Here is a 23,262-nt window from a genome sequence, read left to right on the forward strand (position 1 = left end):
CTTAATAGCCCCTTACCTTAATTTATATAGCATAGCCCCTACATAGCCTCTCCATCGCCCCTTAATAGCCCCTTACCCTAATCTATATAACATAGCCCCTACATAGCCTCTCCATCGCCCCTTAATAGCCCCTTACCTAAATTTATATAACAAAGCTCCTATATAGCCTCTCCATCGCCCCTTAATAGCCCCTTACCTTAATTTATATAACATAGCCCCTACATAGCCTCTCAATCGCCCCTTAATAGCCCCTTACCTTAATTTATATAACATAGCCCTACATAGCCTCTCCATCGCCCCTTAATAGCCCCTTACCTTAATTTATATAGCATAGCCCCTACATAGCCTCTCCATCGCCCCTTAATAGCCCCTTACCCTAATCTATATAACATAGCCCCTACATAGCCCCTTCATCGCTCCTTCTCCAAATTTATATTACATTGTACTTTGATGGCCCCTACATCGCCCCTACATCGCTCCTCCATCGCTCCTTCATCGCTCCTACATCGCCCCTTAATAGCCCCTTACCTAAATTTATATAACAAAGCTCCTATATAGCCTCTCCATCGCCCCTTAATAGCCCCTTACCTTAATTTATATAACATAGCCCCTACATAGCCTCTCAATCGCCCCTTAATAGCCCCTTACCTTAATTTATATAACATAGCCCTACATAGCCTCTCCATCGCCCCTTAATAGCCCCTTACCTTAATTTATATAGCATAGCCCCTACATAGCCTCTCCATCGCCCCTTAATAGCCCCTTACCCTAATCTATATAACATAGCCCCTACATAGCCTCTCCATCGCCCCTTAATAGCCCCTTACCTAAATTTATATAACAAAGCTCCTATATAGCCTCTCCATCGCCCCTTAATAGCCCCTTACCTTAATTTATATAACATAGCCCCTACATAGCCTCTCAATCGCCCCTTAATAGCCCCTTACCTTAATTTATATAACATAGCCCTACATAGCCTCTCCATCGCCCCTTAATAGCCCCTTACCTTAATTTATATAGCATAGCCCCTACATAGCCTCTCCATCGCCCCTTAATAGCCCCTTACCTTAATTTATATAGCATAGCCCCTACATAGCCTCTCCATCGCCCCTTAATAGCCCCTTACCCTAATCTATATAACATAGCCCCTACATAGCCTCTCCATCGCCCCTTAATAGCCCCTTACCTAAATTTATATAACAAAGCTCCTATATAGCCTCTCCATCGCCCCTTAATAGCCCCTTACCTTAATTTATATAACATAGCCCCTACATAGCCTCTCAATCGCCCCTTAATAGCCCCTTACCTTAATTTATATAACATAGCCCTACATAGCCTCTCCATCGCCCCTTAATAGCCCCTTACCTTAATTTATATAACATAGCCCTACATAGCCTCTCCATCGCCCCTTAATAGCCCCTTACCTTAATTTATATAGCATAGCCCCTACATAGCCTCTCCATCGCCCCTTAATAGCCTCTTACCTTAATTTATATAATCCTTACCTTAATATATATAACATAGCCCCTACATAGCCTCTCCATCGTCCCTAAATAGCCCCTTACCCTAATTTATATAACATAGCCCCTACATAGCCTCTCCATCGCCCCTTAATAGCCTCTTACCTTAATTTATATAACATAGGCCCTACAAAGCATCTCCATCGCCCCTTACCTTAATTATATAACATAGCCCCTACATAGCCTCTCCATCGCCCCTTAATAGCCTCTTACCTTAATTTATATAACATAGCCCCTTCATAGCCTCTTCATCGCCCCTTACCTTAATTTATATAACATAGGCCCTTTATGGCTCCTGTACAGCCTCTGTAATTGTATTGCCCCTTCATTATAGAAGGTAGGGCATTAAGGTAAGGAAGGAATGTGACCCTCTACAGTTTTAAATTTAAGTTTTAAAAGGATGACAAGGATGACAACATTTATAAAAGCAAAGCTCTGAAACGGTAGAAAAAAGTTTAATGAACATTAATAATGTAGAACGTCAGAACTGAATAGTCAGAACATAAATTTAAAATTCGAAACAAAATTGTAAGTAAATTTATTGAGAAATTGCTTACATGCAGGAAAATGCTTAAGGACGTACTCACATTTTTTGGACTTGTTTATAGATATGATTCGCTTATAACATTCTATTTTGTTGTCCTAGGAATCAGTATCCCAGAAATCAGATTAATCGGATAATTTTGATACATAAAAATTTGTTGTAAGTTAATAATTAGTATGCTTAAAATGGACGTACGGATATTCTGATAATGATTATAGACTTTCTAAATCGTACCTTTCTACTACAGGAATCACATGCCTAAATTAACGAAAATAGCTAACCGTTACGGACGTACGGACTGATCCTTAATATAGAAAAGCTTTGCTTTTAAAAAGTTAAAAAGATTTTTTGAGGGGATGGGGTAATATTTTTCTTGGGGTGAATTTTCTGGGAGGGTGGAGATACCCTCCCTCGAAATAATTATAAACCCTCTATGAACTTAAAAGAAGCTTCACTGTAAAGGAGAACCATATAGGTTCAGCGGTTAGCTTTTCTACAGACAAAAAAAGATTACTACTTTATATAATAGGTTATGAAAAAGGAAAAAAAAGCAAGATAACAAGGATAACAACATTCACAAAAGCAAAGCTCTAAAATCAGGAGGTCAAACATAAATTTTGTTAAAATTAGCGTAAATCTATAATACAAAGTAGAATGATGTCTGTCCATCCGTCTGTCTGTCTGTTTGTCCGTCTGTCTGTCAGTCCCTTAAGATCTCGGTAACCACTGAACCGATTATATTCTACTATTCAGGGATTATACCTACTGGTCCTGTGGTGGTTTTAGGCTATTTTCTTGGGGGGTGGGATACCCCCAACCCCCCCAAAAACAAAAAAATCCCCCCCCATTTTTTTTTTTGCTGAAGATTTTCTTGGTCCTATTACGAATTTCGCCAAAAAAATTTTTTATCACCTCTTGGGGTAAAGCCCCTAGAGGCTAGGGGCGAATCTGCTAGTATAGAATATAGTAAAAGGGCATAATTTTATTTTTAGTATTTGATTATAATACTAAACCTTGTTGTCCTAAGAAACATTACTCCAAAACCCAGATGAATGGGACAATGATATTATACAAAAAAAATGGACGTACATACTTTCTAGTAATGAATATAGTATTGTACCCAACTGTTATAGAAATCATTCTGCAAAGTTTGAAATCGATAGGATATTTATAACATGTCTAAATTAAAGAAAATGTCGTCTAACCGTTTGGACGTACGGACAAACCAATCCTTACTATAGAAAAGTTTCGCATTTAAAAAGGAAAATTATAATGAAAATATAATGAATTAATAAAATAAATATAAATAATATAATAACATAATGAAATAAAGAAAAAAAAATAAACTAAGAGAATGAAATTTTTTAGTTAAATAGAATATTGAATAAGGATCATATAATGGACAAACAGACAAAGTAAGTTATAGAGCAGACTTTAAGAGAATATGCTATTACTCAAAGATTATCACGAAACCTAAGTCTTTTGAAGCATAATTGAGAGACAGACAAAATAATTTATAGACTGGATATACATATGTCATGGGAATATTCACTAAAAATCTCAACAGTCTATCTTTAACAATAGCAGAGAAAACCACATGCTTAACTTAATGAGAAGAGCAATGACGAAAGGACTAACCCTAATTGTAGAAAAGTTTCTCTTTTAACAAAAAAAGTATTTTTTTTGGTCTGAAGCTTAAAAATTTCATAAACTGACTAAATTCTCCATTTAAGGGAAGCTTCACATAGGTCATGGGATGGTTTTTTGCTATTTCATTTTCAGATTTAAGCCCCTAATTGGTTTAGGCTATTTTTCTGCCTCCTTACATTAAAAAGAGCGCAGCTGCAAGTGAATAAGAAAAGAGAAATATAAAAGAAGAATACATATTATCCTATTATATAAAGTAGTAAAACATAAACAAACGTTGGAGTGGACAAACCTAGGAATGGGACAATCGTCGGAGTGGACATTGCTTATGTAAAACGCAGGAGTGTCTTTAATTTTATTTATAAGATAAAAATCTTTCAAAACAAAAAAAAAATCTTGAATATCTTTTCTCACAGACTGAAATTTTAAAATCAGTCTGACAGTTTTCCAAAGTAGGTAAGTTCTATCGAAAGGCAAAGGTTTGAAACAGATAGAACATTTCATTAAACTAAAACATATTTTTTTCTCACATTGTTTACAACTGTCAAATATGTTTTTTTATATGCCTAACCCCTGCAGGGGGCTTATTTGTATATTTATATCTTAACCTAACCTAACCTGTGTAGAAATAACTAAACAAATGTTGTTGAAACCTAATTTTTAAGATATTATAGACACTTCTGCGTTTTACTTATATAATGTCCACTCCGACATTTGTCCGAAATATCCTGCGTTTGTCCACGTTAGTAAGGCTTTCTGTTCTGAAACTTAAGATCTCAATAACTACTAAACAGATTGCGCTTTCTATTTCAGGTAAGCTTAATATTTGTCTTGTAATGGCTTTAGGCTATTTTATTTTAAGTCGAGGGATGGTTTTAGGCTATTCTATTTTAAGTCCTGGGAAGGTTTTAGGCTTTTATTCATTCCCCTTTGAATACAGAGCCAATAGATGCTGGGGGCGTAGCCGCTAGTCGATATACAAAGTTTTTTTTTGTCTGTAGCAAAGGATCTCGTTTGCTCCTAAACCGATATGATGTATGTCTGTCTGTCTATATCGTAGGATCTTGCTAACCGCTGAGTCCTGAGATGATTTTAAGATAGTTTATTTTTTTTCCTTATAATAAAATAACAGGATATTTGTCCATAAAAAGCGAAGCAATATCTTAATTTTTGTTGTTGGAACTGTTATTCAGTTGATTATACCGAGGATCTAAAGGAATAAGACAATGGCCGATAAATTTTTATCCTTCCCTAATAACGATACACAAAATTGCAACACTACAACCAAAATATGACAAAAGTCCCCAAAGTTTTGAGCCAACGAATAAGAAAACTTCATTATAAAACTTTGGAGACTATTGTAAAAATTGCCTAATGTTTCCTTTCTCCCTGAGATTATACAGACTATCCTTAAACTAATATTTACATTAAAGTAACAGGATGTTTATCAGTATCAACTGAACCGATATGCTTCTCCTTTACATTGAAGCTTATTTTACTCGCAGGAAAAGTTTTCATTTTGGGGAGGGGACCAACACTTTCAGCCCCCGGAAGGTATCACTTCCCTTAAATTCTTAACCTTCCCCCTCCCCCCCCCTCTCCACCACATCTATTCATTAAAGTACTCCTAGGGTCATCTATGGGATTAGCCGTTAGTGACTTAAAAATAATTCAAGTGCAATGATATATTTACCAAATTAATACGATAATTTTGTATACATTTTTTATGAAAAAAAATTATTTTGCCAAAGGCAGCCAAAAAATAAGCAGCAAATATTTCAAAAATGCTCTGATAATCAGAGATCTACAGGGATAAGACGAGTGTCGATAAAATGATATATATACATATATACAGTGTGTTTTTTTATGAGAACTTTTTTGAAAGCAATTTTACCTTACTTATAGTTATCAGAATTTAATGATTAATGGCTTATTCTCTTCTTTTTTTATAACCTTTAATAGAAAAGCAAAAAATATTTCAGTTTTTATTCAAAAAGTACAGTAAATTAAAAAATTTAAATCTTAGGTGTCAACATCTAAAAATGGTTTTAGTGCATTTTTCTTATAATCTACCTTTGCAAGAATGGCTGCAAAACGCTTCAAAGTTGAGATATAGAGCTAAAAATTTATATAGATACTATTTGTGACATGTACTAGAACATTTTGAAATTTGAAGGCCATATCTCAACCAGGGAGGGAATACTGGCCCCCCAATGTACTCCCTCCATTCTTGGAAAGGGTAGAAGATTTGAGCATTAGAAAAATGCGCTAAAACCATTTCTCGTATTCATTTGAATCCGGTGGATAGGAACCGGTTCTCATCCATACGAAAAAACTATGTCTAGCATCGTATTATATCCAGCTTTCTACGAATATAGATATGTACAATCATAAGATTAAACCCAGTTTTTTTAGCCGGTGCCTTCGGCACCTCGGGGCTAAAAAAACTAGTTTTAATCTCATAATTGTACTTTCTATATCCGCGGAAAGCCGTTTATAATACGATGCGAGAAATAACTATTTTAGATGTTGACACCCATGTTTTGAAATTTTGAATTTACTGTACTTTTTAAATAAAAACTGAAATATTTTTTTGCTTTTCTGTTAATGGTTATAAAAAACGAAGAGAATAAGCCATTAAATTCTGATAACTATAAGTAGGGTAAAATTGCTTTCAAAAATGTTCTCATAAAAAAAACACTTTATATATATGTATGTTTATATATTAATTATTCCCATTGATGATTCACAAAATTACCCCTTCTTTAGTTTAGAATTAGTGGTTGAAACATTTAGACACTCAACTTAATGAACTAAACAATCACTAAACAATAAAAAGTCCCCAAGGTTGTTAATCTAACGAATAAGAAAACGGTATTATAAAACTTTGGAGACTAGACAGCACTCTTGGATAAGCCAACTTATAACACTTTGGGAACTATCCCAATCCTCCCTGGCGAAATGACAATGAGATTTTTTGGTAAATTTGTGGCAAACTTTATTCTTAATAAATTAGCACTTGCCAAAATTATACTGGAGAGATATTTCATTGAAGAATAAATCTTTTTTTTTGCCCAAACTTTTCGTCAGCCAATAATAACAGATAAGTTAAACATTGTAAAAATAATATAGTAACTTAACTCGAGTTGTCGAGAAATTAGGTCCTGAGATGGTTTTAGGCCTGGAAAGGTTTATAACAATTTTATCTGTATTTCTTAAAATAAATTAACAGAATCTTTGTCTGTATGTATGAATGTCTGTCTGTACCGAAGGATCTTGCTAACCGCTGAACCAATATGGTTCTCCTTTACAGTGAAGATTCCTATAGGTCCTGAGATCGTTCTCCTTAATAGGGTAGCTTCTCATAGGTCCTGGGGAGGTTAATAACTATTTTATTTTAATCCTTATAATAAAGTAACAGGATCTTTGTCTGTATGTATGTCTGTCTGTACCTTGCTAACCACTAAACCGACATGGTTCTCCTTTACAGTGAAGCTTCCTATGGGTAATGAGATGGCTTTAGGCCATTTTATTTTTAATCCTTATAAAAAGTAACAGGATCATTGTCTGTATGTATCAAAGAAGATCGCTAACTGCAGAACCGATATGGTTCTCCTTTATAGGGTAGCTTCCAATAGATCCTGGGAAGGTGTATAACTGTTTTGAAGGAGGATATAAGGGGCTATTAAGGGGCGATGGAGAGGCTATATAGAGGCTATGTTATATAAATTAAGGTAAGGGGCTTTTAAGTGGCGATGGAGGGCTATTAAGGGGCGATGGAGAGGCTATGTTATATAAATTAAGGTAAGGAGCTATTAAGGGGCGATGGAGAGGCTATGTAGCGGCTATGTTATATAAATTGGCTATTAAGGGGCGATGGAGAGGCTATATAGGGGCTATTTTATATAAATTAAGGTAAAGGACTATTAAGGGGCGATGGAGAGGCTATATAGGGGCTATGCTATATAAATTAAGGTAAGGGGCTATTAAGGGGCTATGTTATATAAATTCGGGTAATGGGCTATTAAGGGGCGATGGGGAGGCTATGTAGGAGCTATGTTATATAATTAAGGTAAGGGGATATTAAGGGGCGATGGAGAGGCTATGTAGGGGCTATGTTACATAATTAAGGTAAGAGGCTATTATGGGGCGATGGAGAGGCTATGTAGGAGCTTTGTTATATAGATTAAGGTAAGGGGCTATTAAGGGGCGATGGAGAGGCTTTGTAGGGGCTATGTTATATAGATTAGGGTAAGGGGCTATTAAGGGGCGATGGAGAGGCTATGTAGGGGCTATGCTATATAAATTAAGGTAAGGGGCTATTAAGGGGCGATGGAGAGGCTATGTAGGGCTATGTTATATAAATTAAGGTAAGGGGCTATTAAGGGGCGATTGAGAGGCTATGTAGGGGCTATGTTATATAAATTAAGGTAAGGGGCTATTAAGGGGCGATGGAGAGGCTATATAGGAGCTTTGTTATATAAATTTAGGTAAGGGGCTATTAAGGGGCGATGGAGAGGCTATGTAGGGGCTATGTTATATAGATTAGGGTAAGGGGCTATTAAGGGGCGATGGAGAGGCTATGTAGGGGCTATGCTATATAAATTAAGGTAAGGGGCTATTAAGGGGCGATGGAGAGGCTATGTAGGGCTATGTTATATAAATTAAGGTAAGGGGCTATTAAGGGGCGATTGAGAGGCTATGTAGGGGCTATGTTATATAAATTAAGGTAAGGGGCTATTAAGGGGCGATGGAGAGGCTATATAGGAGCTTTGTTATATAAATTTAGGTAAGGGGCTATTAAGGGGCGATGTAGGAGCGATGAAGGAGCGATGGAGGAGCGATGTAGGGGCGATGTAGGGGCCATCAAAGTACAATGTAATATAAATTTGGAGAAGGAGCGATGAAGGGGCTATGTAGGGGCTATGTTATATAGATTAGGGTAAGGGGCTATTAAGGGGCGATGGAGAGGCTATGTAGGGGCTATGCTATATAAATTAAGGTAAGGGGCTATTAAGGGGCGATGGAGAGGCTATGTAGGGCTATGTTATATAAATTAAGGTAAGGGGCTATTAAGGGGCGATTGAGAGGCTATGTAGGGGCTATGTTATATAAATTAAGGTAAGGGGCTATTAAGGGGCGATGGAGAGGCTATATAGGAGCTTTGTTATATAAATTTAGGTAAGGGGCTATTAAGGGGCGATGGAGAGGCTATGTAGGGGCTATGTTATATAGATTAGGGTAAGGGGCTATTAAGGGGCGATGGAGAGGCTATGTAGGGGCTATGCTATATAAATTAAGGTAAGGGGCTATTAAGGGGCGATGGAGAGGCTATGTAGGGCTATGTTATATAAATTAAGGTAAGGGGCTATTAAGGGGCGATTGAGAGGCTATGTAGGGGCTATGTTATATAAATTAAGGTAAGGGGCTATTAAGGGGCGATGGAGAGGCTATATAGGAGCTTTGTTATATAAATTTAGGTAAGGGGCTATTAAGGGGCGATGGAGAGGCTATGTAGGGGCTATGTTATATAGATTAGGGTAAGGGGCTATGCTATATAAATTAAGGTAAGGGGCTATTAAGGGGCGATGGAGAGGCTATGTAGGGCTATGTTATATAAATTAAGGTAAGGGGCTATTAAGGGGCGATTGAGAGGCTATGTAGGGGCTATGTTATATAAATTAAGGTAAGGGGCTATTAAGGGGCGATGGAGAGGCTATATAGGAGCTTTGTTATATAAATTTAGGTAAGGGGCTATTAAGGGGCGATGTAGGAGCGATGAAGGAGCGATGGAGGAGCGATGTAGGGGCGATGTAGGGGCCATCAAAGTACAATGTAATATAAATTTGGAGAAGGAGCGATGAAGGGGCTATGTAGGGGCTATGTTATATAGATTAGGGTAAGGGGCTATTAAGGGGCGATGGAGAGGCTATGTAGGGGCTATGCTATATAAATTAAGGTAAGGGGCTATTAAGGGGCGATGGAGAGGCTATGTAGGGCTATGTTATATAAATTAAGGTAAGGGGCTATTAAGGGGCGATTGAGAGGCTATGTAGGGGCTATGTTATATAAATTAAGGTAAGGGGCTATTAAGGGGCGATGGAGAGGCTATATAGGAGCTTTGTTATATAAATTTAGGTAAGGGGCTATTAAGGGGCGATGGAGAGGCTATGTAGGGGCTATGTTATATAGATTAGGGTAAGGGGCTATTAAGGGGCGATGGAGAGGCTATGTAGGGGCTATGCTATATAAATTAAGGTAAGGGGCTATTAAGGGGCGATGGAGAGGCTATGTAGGGCTATGTTATATAAATTAAGGTAAGGGGCTATTAAGGGGCGATTGAGAGGCTATGTAGGGGCTATGTTATATAAATTAAGGTAAGGGGCTATTAAGGGGCGATGGAGAGGCTATATAGGAGCTTTGTTATATAAATTTAGGTAAGGGGCTATTAAGGGGCGATGTAGGAGCGATGAAGGAGCGATGGAGGAGCGATGTAGGGGCGATGTAGGGGCCATCAAAGTACAATGTAATATAAATTTGGAGAAGGAGCGATGAAGGGGCTATGTAGGGGCTATGTTATATAGATTAGGGTAAGGGGCTATTAAGGGGCGATGGAGAGGCTATGTAGGGGCTATGCTATATAAATTAAGGTAAGGGGCTATTAAGGGGCGATGGAGAGGCTATGTAGGGCTATGTTATATAAATTAAGGTAAGGGGCTATTAAGGGGCGATTGAGAGGCTATGTAGGGGCTATGTTATATAAATTAAGGTAAGTGGCTATTAAGGGGCGATAGAGAGGCCATATAGGAGCTTTGTTATATAAATTAAGGTAAGGGGCTATTAAGGGGCGATGGAGGAGCGATGTAGGGGCCATCAAGTTGCAATGTAATATAAATTTGGAGAAGTAGCGATGAAGGGGCGATGTAGGAGCGATGAAGGAGCGATGGAGGAGCGATGTAGGGGCCATCAAGTTGCAATGTAATATAAATTTGGAGAAGGAGCGATGAAGGGGCGATGTAGGAGCGATGAAGGAGCGATGTAGGAGCGATGTAGGGGCCATCACAGTACAATTTAATATAAATTTGGAGAAGGGGCGATGAAGGAGCGATGAAGGAGCGATGGAGGGGCGATGTAGGAGCGATGTAGCAGCGATGTAGGGGCCATCAAGTTGCAATGTAATATAAATTTGGAGAAGGAGCGATGAAGGGGCGATGTAGGAGCGATGAAGGAGCGATGTAGGAGCGATGTAGGGGCCATCACAGTACAATGTAATATAAATTTGAAGAAGGAGCGATGAAGGGGCGATGTAGGAGCGATGGAGGGGCGATGTAGGAGCGATGGAGGGGCGATGTAGGGGCCATCAAAGTACAATGTAATATAAATTTGAAGAAGGAGCGATGAAGGGGCGATGTAGAAGCGATGGAGGGGCAATGTAGGGGCCATCAAAGTACAATCTAATATAAATTTGGAGAAGGAGCGATGGAGGAGCGATGTAGGAGCGATGTAGGGGCCATCAAGGGACTAAGATATATATAATAGTGAAGGGGCCATGAAGAGGCGATATTTAATTAAATAGCCCCTTGGGATAAGAGGACATATCATCTCCTCTTTAGAAGGGGCGATAAAGGAGCGATAAAGGATCATTTAATCGCCTCTTAGGGCAAGGGGCTATTAAATCGCTCCTTTCAAGGAGTCATAACATCGCCTCTTGTTATATGGGGCTATTAAATCGCTCCTTTCAAGGAGCCAATACATCGCCCCTTGTCATAAGAGGCGATCAATTAAAATCATCGCTCCATATGGAGCGATGTCATGGAAAGGACTATACCCAAAATTTCTACAAAAGAAATAAAATTGTTTACATAGCTTTATAGACAAAATGAAAGTTTTGCTGGCAAAATAGTTTAAGGCAATAATTTCCGCATACTTCTATATCCTTGTCTAAAAAAATACACATGTAAAATCCTATCAAAATTGATAAATTAGACAGACTAGAAATTTTTACCTGAAATAAAAGACAAATAGAGGAAATATTAGAGTTGATGCTAAACAGGTAGGAGATTCATCCCATAAAAACTCTCCATGTTTATAAAACATATGGAAAATACAAACGGACATATGTATTATGTAATTATAGAGTATTTGTGCTGATAATTAAATCTTACATAGAAACCAATGTTAGAACAGGTTCAATAAGAGAAACAGGATAAACATCTTCTGATAATCTCTTTATAACCAGGCTAGCCTCGACACACTAAAATACAATATTTATTAAAAGCAAAGCTTTTCTATAATTAGAGTCAGTACATCATTCCATCACGGACAGTCAGCTTTATTCGTTTATTTAGACAAGTTAGAATTGTCCTTTCGACTTTCACGCTTTGCATGTAGATTCTTATAACAGTTAGGTACAATTTAGAAAGCGTAGAACCTCTATAATAATTACAATAAAGTCCATACGTCCATTTAAAACAAGTTGATTTTTAACCTTTTTGTCATTTTAACTTTAACGTTCTTTTGTCTAACCACGAGTTTTGTTAGGCTTAGCTTGTTGACATCCTTGAAAAATATATTATCACTAGACCAAGAAGTGTAAAAAAGTTCAATGAATTTTCTTTTGGTAATTTAATGTTGCAAAATTGATTTACTTTATCTATAATTTGTTGGACAAATTTAATTTATTACTGTGTTCTTACTTTTTTGCAAGTTTTATCAGTATAAATTAAATTCAGTTAATATTATCATATTAAACAGATTTTGCATAGAAGTAAGGTATATATTTATCTGATATTTATGATCTGATTTATAATAAATGATGAAAAGGACATCTTTTATATTATTCCTTCTTTCATAAATTTGCAAACTATTAACAAATAGCTTTTTTTAATATAGAACAAATGTTAGTAAATCTATAAAGAATAGTGGATATCTGCTGAAAGGTGTGAACACTTTTAACAGGTCAACATTTTATATTTTCTTCAAAACAACCCAAGAATTATAGCAAAACAAGGAAAATTATGCGCAAAAGAAGGGGTAGGTTTTTAGCATGAAACAAGTTGAAAATTAGAAAACAGGAAAGTTTAAGAGAAAATAGTCTTCAGTTACCTGTAAAAAGTTATTTGTAATTTTACTGGTTTATTTTGATATGGGTTAGGCATGGCTTAACATAACTGAAAGTGGTCATGGCTGACATGATAACGACATTAGGACTACAAACTTATGGTGATAAGATAAATACACAAAGTTTTTACACGGCTAACTCATTAAAACAATTAATGACACTCAACCACTTTTATAGAACTATCATATCATTTTACAGTAGATAATTCATTATTACAAACATTTTCATACTAGTGGCTACACCTCTAAAGGTTTCTAGGGGCAATTAAGGGAAGAGGGGTGGGGGGGAGAGTCGACCCTCAACTTTCCATTTTCCAAGTTCGGGAAAAATATTTTTTCTTGGAAGGGTAAAGGTACCCACCCCACGGATTATATAACCTTAGTAGATCTGTCTAGTAAACTTTACTGAACCAAAATAAGATTAATATTAATTAATATACCCAGGGAGTAGCTTTCTATCTAAAACCATCTCAAGAGTAATGACGTCTATAGATTGTGATAATAAGAAATTGATATGTCTATTATAGCTGTGGTTAATGGGCAATAGTCTGTCATTTTTACCCCTGGTTTTCTTTACACTAAAAGTATATGGATAATAATCTAACTTACAATTAAAGAAACTAGTATGCCGATATTCAAAAAACAAAGCATAAATACAATAGATTTACTGCTTTTATAGTCATCAAATCCAAATAAATCAATAATTAAAACTATATAACGATGTTTGTACTTCCTGATAAAGCTGAAGATAATTGGACAGTTTGAGCTCTGCTATTCATGGAATACAGCTACTGGTCCTACCAGGGTTGTAAATTATCTTTACTTTATCATTATTAGCTCTAAAATCCTAATCAGCCATCAAGTCATAGTTTTATGCTATTTTAAACTAAAAAAGCCTTTGAGTTTTAGATTTATTTTTGTACATCGGTGACAAGTTTTTTAATATGCAGGTTTCAATTACCATTTATAGAACAGAGATTAGCACTTACAAAACAGAATCTGAGAATTGGTTTTATGGTAACCGCATAGCTAAAATAACCTTTTGGTAAAAAAAAGCATTTAATGTTATTTGTTTAATTCAATAATTTTTAAAATTTCATAATAGACCATTATTCTTTGATTCTATTTTTAAAACCCTTTCTCAAGATTAGACTTCCAGCATATTGTTATAGTTTAAATATTCAGATATCAAGGCGACTTCTTGAGTGCTATTGAGCTCCAGCTTACAGTTAATATTAATTTTTTTAAAGAAAATAAAATATTTTTACCTTTCCCAGTTGAAAGAAGCAAAGGCCAAGACAACACACCCATACCACATCCTTAAACAATAAGAAATAAATATAGAAAATATTGATGAACAATACCTTAACCAGACCCACAGTAATGGTGTAGCAACAATTAGACCAATTTGTTAGACGACAGTGTACACATTTTGGCTCACATATAAGATGTAGAAATTATTTAACTAAATCTCAACAAAAATTTTTGTCTGCTTGAAAATTCTCTTTATATTAGAGAAATTATTGCGTATGATAATAGGATCTAGGATAATAATTCCATTAAAAAACTATCCACACCAAAAAAAGAAAAGACATTTCAAATAAAAATATTTTTGTTTCAAAGGGCTCTTATGATATTCAATAATTCATTACATAAAAGAGATAAGGTGCCTGTCTGTTTATTCCCTCCATTCCTCTACAAAAGAAATATATACAACATATATACAGATTTGCTTGATCTAGTAACTTGACTTCTACGTTTTATAAAAGAAAAGTAAAAAAGCCATGATGAAATTTCAGTTTGAAGATAAATTCAACTGACATTTTTCTTGATATCCAATACACTATACTGTGGCTATATTTGTTATTTGTTTTAAAAATTTAACTTTTGCATTTAATCGAAATTAATTCTTGCAGCTACTTTGCTCATCCCTCTGTTATTTTGCCTTTCCATAGCCCTAAGAGTTGTGTAAGGGGTTCTGGTCCCTTCCTCACTATATATTTGCTTTCGGTTGTCAAATGTTTTTTTTATGGGGGGTGGGGGTGAGAGGGCTCGAGGGGAAAGGTGAAACTTAAGCCCGAGAAAATTGCTTAAAATCAAGGTGTATTCCCTTTAAAACCGAAATCTTTATTTGAATGGGAAGTGGATCTGAAATCATTATACTTTATGACGGATAAATTGAAATATATCTCTAATTGTAAACAAAATTTTTAAGTTACAAAAAGTAATTGAAACGTAAAAAAACGATATCTTTATCCGAGTGGAAATAGGAAAACATCTCTCTAATTTGTATATGTATGTAATAATACCTGCAAATTTTTATGGTTAACTTTCTGTAAGGGGGTGCTGTTCATCTTAGTACACAGGTATAAATACAGCTGGATCAGTATACTCAGATACATGTAGATAGAGTTAGCTGTCAGGTTAATATAATCCTAAATATATAAAGCAGAAATATATTTGCAATTCAGAATTTGTATCTAAGCGTATATACTGTGGTATTCGGCAACCGTGAGCCATGTCTATGGCACCCCTGAACTGGGGTTCGGTGGAGGGTCAATGGCCCTCCCCCGAGTCCTGGGGAAGGGGTCTGACGACCCCCTCCCTATGCTTAAAATTAATGATTGAATCTGTCATGTTTATTATGGTTAACTGTATTCTTAATTCTCCCCCACCCTTTCCAGGGATGGGGGATCATTATTGCCCAAACTGACTATTGTATATGTGTTATAATGCTTTTATGTTATGATTATTTATTCCTATCCATGTACTCATTGTTTGTTGTATATAGCTTTAGTATCCTTTAAACCTTCAATAAAGTGACAACTGAAATAGATGTTGATCATTATCTAGTGAATGCTAGAGAAGCGTAGCTTCTCTATAGTAAGGTGTCCACGTCTGTCACACTGCTGTAATCTAATTGAACTCCGGTGTCTGCCATTTATCCTCGGCGGATACCACAACTTTTGGTGACAGCTGTGTGAGATTACGGCGAACCACAAGTGTAGAGCAGACGCGCATCTGAGGCTAAGGTACTCCCAGCAGTGAAACTGGCAAAACTGACGCAAGCAACCTGAATTACCCACCCTGGACAGCAAAGTTTAACTCTGCATCCGGCAGTTGTGGAAGCGAGACAGCGAAATTTGACGAAGAACCGCGAGCAGCGCCGATATCTAGCGGAGAATTGAGCGCCCAAAGGGCTGAAACAGGCCTGCGGACCGGCTGAAACAAGCCAAATAAGTGTAAACGGCTGAAAATAGGCCAACTTTACTGCAAGAAATAGCAGGATCCGAACCAGTGGCGCTAGCAGGACGGGACATTCCCTGCCGCCATCAGCCGGATTTGGATCAGCGGCGCCAGCAGGACGGGACATTCCCTGCCGCCGATAGGCTGAAACACGCCACATAGCTGCAAGCTGCGAGCCAACATACGAGTGTAGTGCACCAGAACAGAGAAAAACTACGTCAACTCCAAGTATCCTGAGAGGCTACAACGCAGCCACCCATCTAGAAAAACAGATATTATGTCACATTGCAGGGATTACCACCCTGGTGTGATGGCTAAACAATAGATTTATGAGCAAAGCTTGGCAAACAAATTGTTGTGTTGTGATAAAGCTAAAAATAGAACAGGCTTGGATTTATTGTGTATTGTGATAACAGCTAAAAATAGAACAGGGTTAGCAAACAAATCTGTTATGCAATTGTGATAAGGACAAAAATAGAAGCTAGATGTAATATAATAAAGACCCTGATATACAATCAAATCACCTCAAGCCTACAGCACAACAACAATACACCCCTTATTCCAAGGGAAAGGGAGGAGCCCCTCTCCATTGAAGGCAAATACAATCAGGGTGATATAATAGATAAGCCTAGGATTAAGAAGAAAAGGCACTATTACACCAGCACACAGTTACCCCCCCTCCCTCACAGGGGGAACGGACGGAGTTACCCCCGTCCCCTCACGCGCTTCCCCCTTCCTACCCACACTAGACTAAGTCCGTCTGTAGTGTGGGGCTAGCGACCGGGAACACAGAGCGCCATTCACGGGTAGCGCAACAAAGTGCGGAAAATATCATAAATTCAACGGACAAAGCGGACCAATGAGAGATCGAGTTGAGGGATAAGTGTGCGTTTTCCCCGTGTGCGCGGATTTGACGGTGCGTACGCGCGTTGCAAGGACAGGAGATTTCACGCACACACACACACACACACACCGGAGCGGAGCTACTCCATAGCATTTAACAGGGGTATTTTGAGCAAATAAAGAATTACAAGCTTCTCTCCTCCTAGCTCCAGTGTGATAAAGGAAAACCCAATCAGTTCCTGACAGCAGTTCAGACCCTCAACATCTATCTACCCCTACCAGCCTACCCTACAACCTCAGCACCTAACTAGTGATAAGTACAGCTAAGTTACACCTTTGCAACTAAACTACCAACCTAGTGATACAAACAGTGTTGGCTGTTAGGCTAGAAAGCCTCCAGTGACAAAAAACCATTCCTTTTTTAGTACTGTATAACTTTGTGCCCCGCCGTTGAACCGTTGACCCGATGGACCAGCCGCAAGCCCCAGGAGGTGATCAAGCCCCAGGATGGCTCCAGGATGACCCTCAGCCGGCCCCAGCCGAGTACCGCAAGCTGATGCTGAGCAATCTGCTGGAGTATAGAGGGCCGCCCAAGCAATCCTGGTCGTCACATATCCGCAGACTCGAGATGTCATGGGCGGCTTACCGCGTGCCACCTCATGATTCCCTCAACCGCCGCAACGCCCTCCTACTGTCACTGGTAGGGCAAGCGGCGGAAATGGCGTCCCATCTGTTTGGCGAGGCAGGCCAAGCCTTGACCTACGAGCAGGTCAAGGCCGAGTGTGAAATGCTATTTCGTCCTGCTTTTGAATCCCAAACGCTTAAACAAGCGTTTAGGGATTACAAGCAACACTCGACAGAACCGATACAGGCGTACATATCCACTAAATGTGCCCTGTATCGGGACGCCTACAGCCATGAGGATCTTGAGTTGTTGGTGGACGAATTAAATCGTGGAATTCGTAACGCCAATGTAAAACGCATCATGATGGGACATGAAATTACGAGTGTACCTGAGTACACTCGTAAGGCCATGTTTACCGTCACCATGATCACAAAGCAACTGAAAGAAGGTGTGTGCCTAGTAGACTCTACCGACGGGCTGACTGGATCCGCCAGCATCCAGTTGCCCCAGTATGATGATTCGGAGCCAATGGAGATTGGCGCCTTGGCTCCGGGTCTCCACCAGATGGGGAAGGTCGCTCCAGATGACAAGGTTCCAGGTCGCTGCTTCCGCTGCCAGGGGAGAGGCCACCGAGCTCGAGACTGCCCAACGCCTGTGGAAGTTAGCCTAGAGGAGAGGCGCACCCAGCCACGCCGTGACCGTTCTGCCAAGTGCGAGCGTTGCCACTATGACGGTCACACGGCGGCCGATTGTAGAGCTGACTGGGCCCAGGTAGCCAGCCGCAGGCGCACCGCCGATAAGGGCGCCCCTCCAGGGAAGCCCAGCAGAGTGGCCCACATGGAAGGGAACGCGCCCCCAGCACCACCGCAGCAAGCAGCCGCCCCCAAAGCTGCGGACCGAGCCGATGGGATGCCGCAGTTTGGGACTGTCCCAGCTAGGATCAACGTACTGGGCGGCGCGGCTGAACCCAACCGGGTTGGCCTAGGCTTCAGCCTCAACCACCTGGGGCCAGAGCTGATACAACCCAACAACATCGCCGAGCCAGAGATTCTGAGGCCCCAGCCTTTTAGCCTCAACATGATGGAACCTGCCCGACTGAGCCTACCCAGCAAGAGTGGAGGGGCGCTACCCAGCGTCCCTGAGACGGTGTACGGGGAGGCCCTGGCGGCCGCTGAACGAGAGAGGCAGGAGGCGCTAGCCAGCGCCTCAGCATCGATGTATGGGACGCCACCCGGCGTCGCCACCTGGGATGACGGGGGGGTGCTATCCAGCGCCTCCCACCTGGTGCCTGGGGCGACAACCGTCGCCGCCACCGAGATACCTGGATCCTGGAACGAGCCAGCCTCCAACCTGATGTCTGGGGCGACACCCGTCGCCGCCACCGAGATACCTGGATCCTGGAACGAGCCAGCCTCCAACCTGATGTCTGGGGCGACCACCGTCGCCGCCACCGAGAGACCTGAGTCCTGGAACGAGCCAGCAGTCCCAGAGGAAGGGGTGACACCCGTCACCCCCAGCCAGCCAGCGCCACCAGCCTGCAGGGAGAACCCAGCTACATGCCATCCAGAGCCCCCTGCCAGCCGAAGGAACCCAGCTGCCCAACACCAGGATAAGTTGAATTTGTTAAATGTGTTGTATCCAAGCTATTGTAAAACCCCAGCCTTGCCTGTGCCCCCTGCACCAGAGGCTGGGGAGATTGAAATTTGGGAAAATAAGGACTTGCCTGTGCCACATGCACCTGAGTTCCTAGGGCAGGGGAGGGAAGTGAGTAAGGGCGAGCCTGTGCCACATGCACTTCAGCCCCATGCCACTGGGCATGCCTTGGACAAGGGAAGGGAGCACTTGGGGCTAGGGGAGCCGACACCCAGGCAAGCGCCAGTCGCTTGCCAGTCTGTCATTGGGGAGGGTATCGGGTTGCCCCGGCCGCACAAAGATAACGCTCAATGGAAACTTGTATCTAGCCAGGAGCAGCCCAGCCGTGTCCAGCCACAGGAAGCAGCCGTGACCAGAGCTGAAGATCCCCAGCCGCGTGTGCGAGGCAGATGGTTGCCTGGAAGCCTCTCCCATTGGTGGATGGTCCTGTGGGGCCTCCTGCTGGCAGCCGTGTGGCCTACAACCAGCTACGTCCTGGTGGGATGGGACTGTGCCAACCCCACCCATGTCACATCCTACAATAAAGAAAAGATGTGTAACACGGAGCCCCTACACCAGGAGGTGCCCCTGGGCCATGAAGTGCACGTCCTGCAGCAGGTCAAGGTGAGGGAAACAACCGGGTACAGTTGCCAGCTCACCGTGTCCCAGTGGACATTCAGGTGTGGGGTATGGGGTCACCTCAAGGTGACCTCGGTCCCCACCCTCATGAGGCCAACCAAGATAGACCCAGAAGCGTGCCGAGACCTGGCCAGGAACCGAGTCTACACGCTGCCAGGCAAGACCCAGCCACTGACGTTCCAGCTGAACCATCCCCTGTTCTTCACCATCGACATGGTGGGCGCCCTCGTCAACAGCCCCGAGGGGGTGGGTTGTGAAGGGGAGGACGTCCACTTCGAGGGCCAGCTGTACCGCAATGAATTAGTGCTCCAGGAACGACGGCTGCTGGTCAAGGAAGAGACCTACGTGGTAGAGGATGGACGGGTGGAGTCCCAATCTGACCACCTGACCCTGGAGTGTCCCCATTCTGAGCTGTCCTGCATCACTGGGGAAGCAACCTACGTGTGGGACCACCTGGGGAGAGATTGCCCCTTGAGGCTGATCCGCAGCCTCCAGCCCAGCCTAGTGATGGATGCATACCTGGTTGACCATCAGGCCCAGTTTTTCATCAACATGACCAACCCCACCTCGATTGTGAACTGCGACTTCGAGGCCCATGCCACCAACCATCCAGCGTTGTTCGTGGCGGCTGCGCTGCCCAGAGTGTCGGCTAGGGATGTTGACGTCCCCCTACAAGCCCAAATACATGCAGGTTATATTGGGTTTACCCTGGAAACGCGCATGAAAAGCACAGCAGCAGAAGAAGTAGCGGCCAACTGCTGGAAGCTCCAGCAACTAGACCCGGCCCACCCGGTGCGTGTCCAGGGGAGCACGTTCTCGGTACTGAGGGGAGACATCCTGCTGCAGCTGACCTGCCAACGCCATAAATACGTTGTCCGCGAACACAAGGAGTGTTGGGACAAAGTGCCAGTAGAACCCACAGGATTTGTAGACGCTGTGACACGAGTATATAGTGAACACGCCACCAAGATCCCCTGCTCCTCCACATACCCCCTGACTGTGCACGCGGAGGAAGGCTGGATAGAGTTAACCCCCGCTCCTAAGAAGAGGCCACCCCCGCTGGATACGCCTAAGCAATTGTTGACAGAGCCCTTAGATGACTTCAGTTCAGGGGGCTTGTATTCGCAGGCTGAGTTGAACGACTGGCAACAACTGCTGGCGTTCCCAGCATACAAGAGCGCCATGCTGACCGGCCTATCCTATGGCTCCTGCGTTCAGCAAGGCAGCTGTTCGGCCACAGGAGACCATGGGATAGTGTCCTACAACATTGACTGACTGGCGGAGGAAGGAGAGGCCGCCCTGGATGTCTGGGCTGGATTTAGACAAGCTATCCACGAGTGGGGAGATGGCGCAGCCATACTGTGCTTGCTGTTGTTGATCCTCAAACTACTGGGGGACCTAACCATCATTTCTCTGGCAGCAGCACAAGGAGGCGTCCGAGCAGCCCTGAATGCGATGTCACAAGTGTTCCTGTACCATCCAGCTTTGTATAGGAAAGCTCTGGCTAGAGCCAGGCTCACCCATGCCAAGTCCCGGGACTTTTCAGTAGACTGGGATGCCATTCCCATCGGCAGGGAAGCAGCCGAGGAGGAAATGGTGTCTATGCAATCAGCTGATAGCGGGCATGACCGCCCAGGTAGGCCAGGACCGCCCTCTGGCAGACCCCGCGGCCCCTCAGGAGGACAGGCCGCTGCCCAGACGCTCAACCTGGCAGCCAGCGCCCCAGCCGCTGCCAACAACAACCAGCAGGCCCCACTGCTGACCGTTCCAGCAACAACGGTGCCACCTGCCAACCTGACACCTGCCGGCGCCGAACAACGTGTCCAACCAAAGCCAGCCTCTGCCTTCTATCCCACGTTGGGAGCCCATCAACCCTGAGAAAACACTCACCACTAGGATTCCATTGAATCATTATCGTTTGTATATATCTTAGCCCTAAGGAGCGGACCGAAGGCCTCAACCACTGTCGGAAGTCTGGTAGGGAAACCCTCTCCCAGCCTTCCGAGGGGAGAGTTGTGGTATTCGGCAACCGTGAGCCATGTCTATGGCACCCCTGAACTGGGGTTCGGTGGAGGGTCAATGGCCCTCCCCCGAGTCCTGGGGAAGGGGTCTGACGACCCCCTCCCTATGCTTAAAATTAATGATTGAATCTGTCATGTTTATTATGGTTAACTGTATTCTTAATTCTCCCCCACCCTTTCCAGGGATGGGGGATCATTATTGCCCAAACTGACTATTGTATATGTGTTATAATGCTTTTATGTTATGATTATTTATTCCTATCCATGTACTCATTGTTTGTTGTATATAGCTTTAGTATCCTTTAAACCTTCAATAAAGTGACAACTGAAATAGATGTTGATCATTATCTAGTGAATGCTAGAGAAGCGTAGCTTCTCTATAGTAAGGTGTCCACGTCTGTCACACTGCCGTAATCTAATTGAACTCCGGTGTCTGCCATTTATCCTCGGCGGATACCACAATACCACAAATTTTAAAATGGACCTTCCGCCAATTGCCTATGACCAAACTCTATTGGTTTAGAGCTATAGCCAATAGAATTATCCTTGAATTAAATCATTCAAATAGAAATGTTAAAAGTTGAACTATCCTTTTCAAAACTAGGCCGAATCTAATTTTAATTCTAATTCTATTTGTTTTAATTAGGTATTATTCCTATTCCTTACCCCAGTTTGTTAAACATTTTAATAACATGTAAGGATTTTCAAATCAATTTATTTTGGGAAATTAATTGTTAAAAACTTTACATTTCATAGAAATATACCAGATAATTAAAATCTACTTCTTTTGAAATTTAAATAAGAAAAACTTTTTTAGTTGCAAAGAAACTCTATAATTCATTTTGTCAGTCCATCAGCCAAGCCGGAAAACTATCGGGGAAATGTGATTTTCTCGGCTGCTATTAAGGTAGTCTGATATTTTTTATTACCAAAACCCCTTACCAAATGCATCCTCTAATTAATTTACTTGATCCATTAGTTTGTAGGTCATTATACAAAAAAAAACACAAATATGTTTAGTTTTTGGAAAGGTTTCGTGATTTAGTGCTTTTTAATAGTTACATATTTTCTCTTTTTCCTATTTATGACCACTGAACATATGCTCTATAACTCACTTCGTCTTTTAGTTCATCCATGATTTCTTTATGCTTCCCATCTTATGGATATTTTAATCCTTGTTTATTTATAAAATGAATAGAATAGACGATAAAGATAATTTTTAAAAACTAATCTAATACTAATCTAATCTAATTTGAGAAGCCGTTTGTTGACCACTTACACTGTTGTCACCCATGGTGAAATAGTTATTTTTAACATCGCATTATAGACAGCTTTCCGTGGATATTAAAAATGAAAATTAACACCAGTTTTTTAATCTATAGGTGCCAAAGGCCCTGGCTAACAAAGTATAAATTTGTACTTTAA

At 41.2% G+C, this 23,262-nt stretch overlaps 1 protein-coding gene across 1 annotated transcript in view; it reads right to left on the reverse strand.

Moving 5' to 3' along the window:
* The window catches only part of LOC145324505 (ATP-binding cassette sub-family C member 9-like), a 50,137-nt gene that overhangs the window by 15,600 nt on the left and 11,275 nt on the right, over positions 1-23,262 (reverse strand). Inside the window, exons 2-4 of the mRNA XM_080167089.1 lie at positions 15,141-15,266; positions 14,100-14,150; positions 11,877-11,965 (exon numbers count right to left, since the gene is read on the reverse strand). Of these exons, the coding sequence (XP_080023215.1) occupies positions 11,877-11,965; positions 14,100-14,150; positions 15,141-15,266 (266 nt within the window). The remainder of the gene's footprint in view (positions 1-11,876; positions 11,966-14,099; positions 14,151-15,140; positions 15,267-23,262) is intronic.

Source organism: Acartia tonsa, chromosome 7 (genome assembly GCF_053477335.1).
Source record: "Acartia tonsa isolate MP-2025a chromosome 7, ASM5347733v1, whole genome shotgun sequence".
Taxonomy (NCBI): domain Eukaryota; kingdom Metazoa; phylum Arthropoda; class Copepoda; order Calanoida; family Acartiidae; genus Acartia; species Acartia tonsa.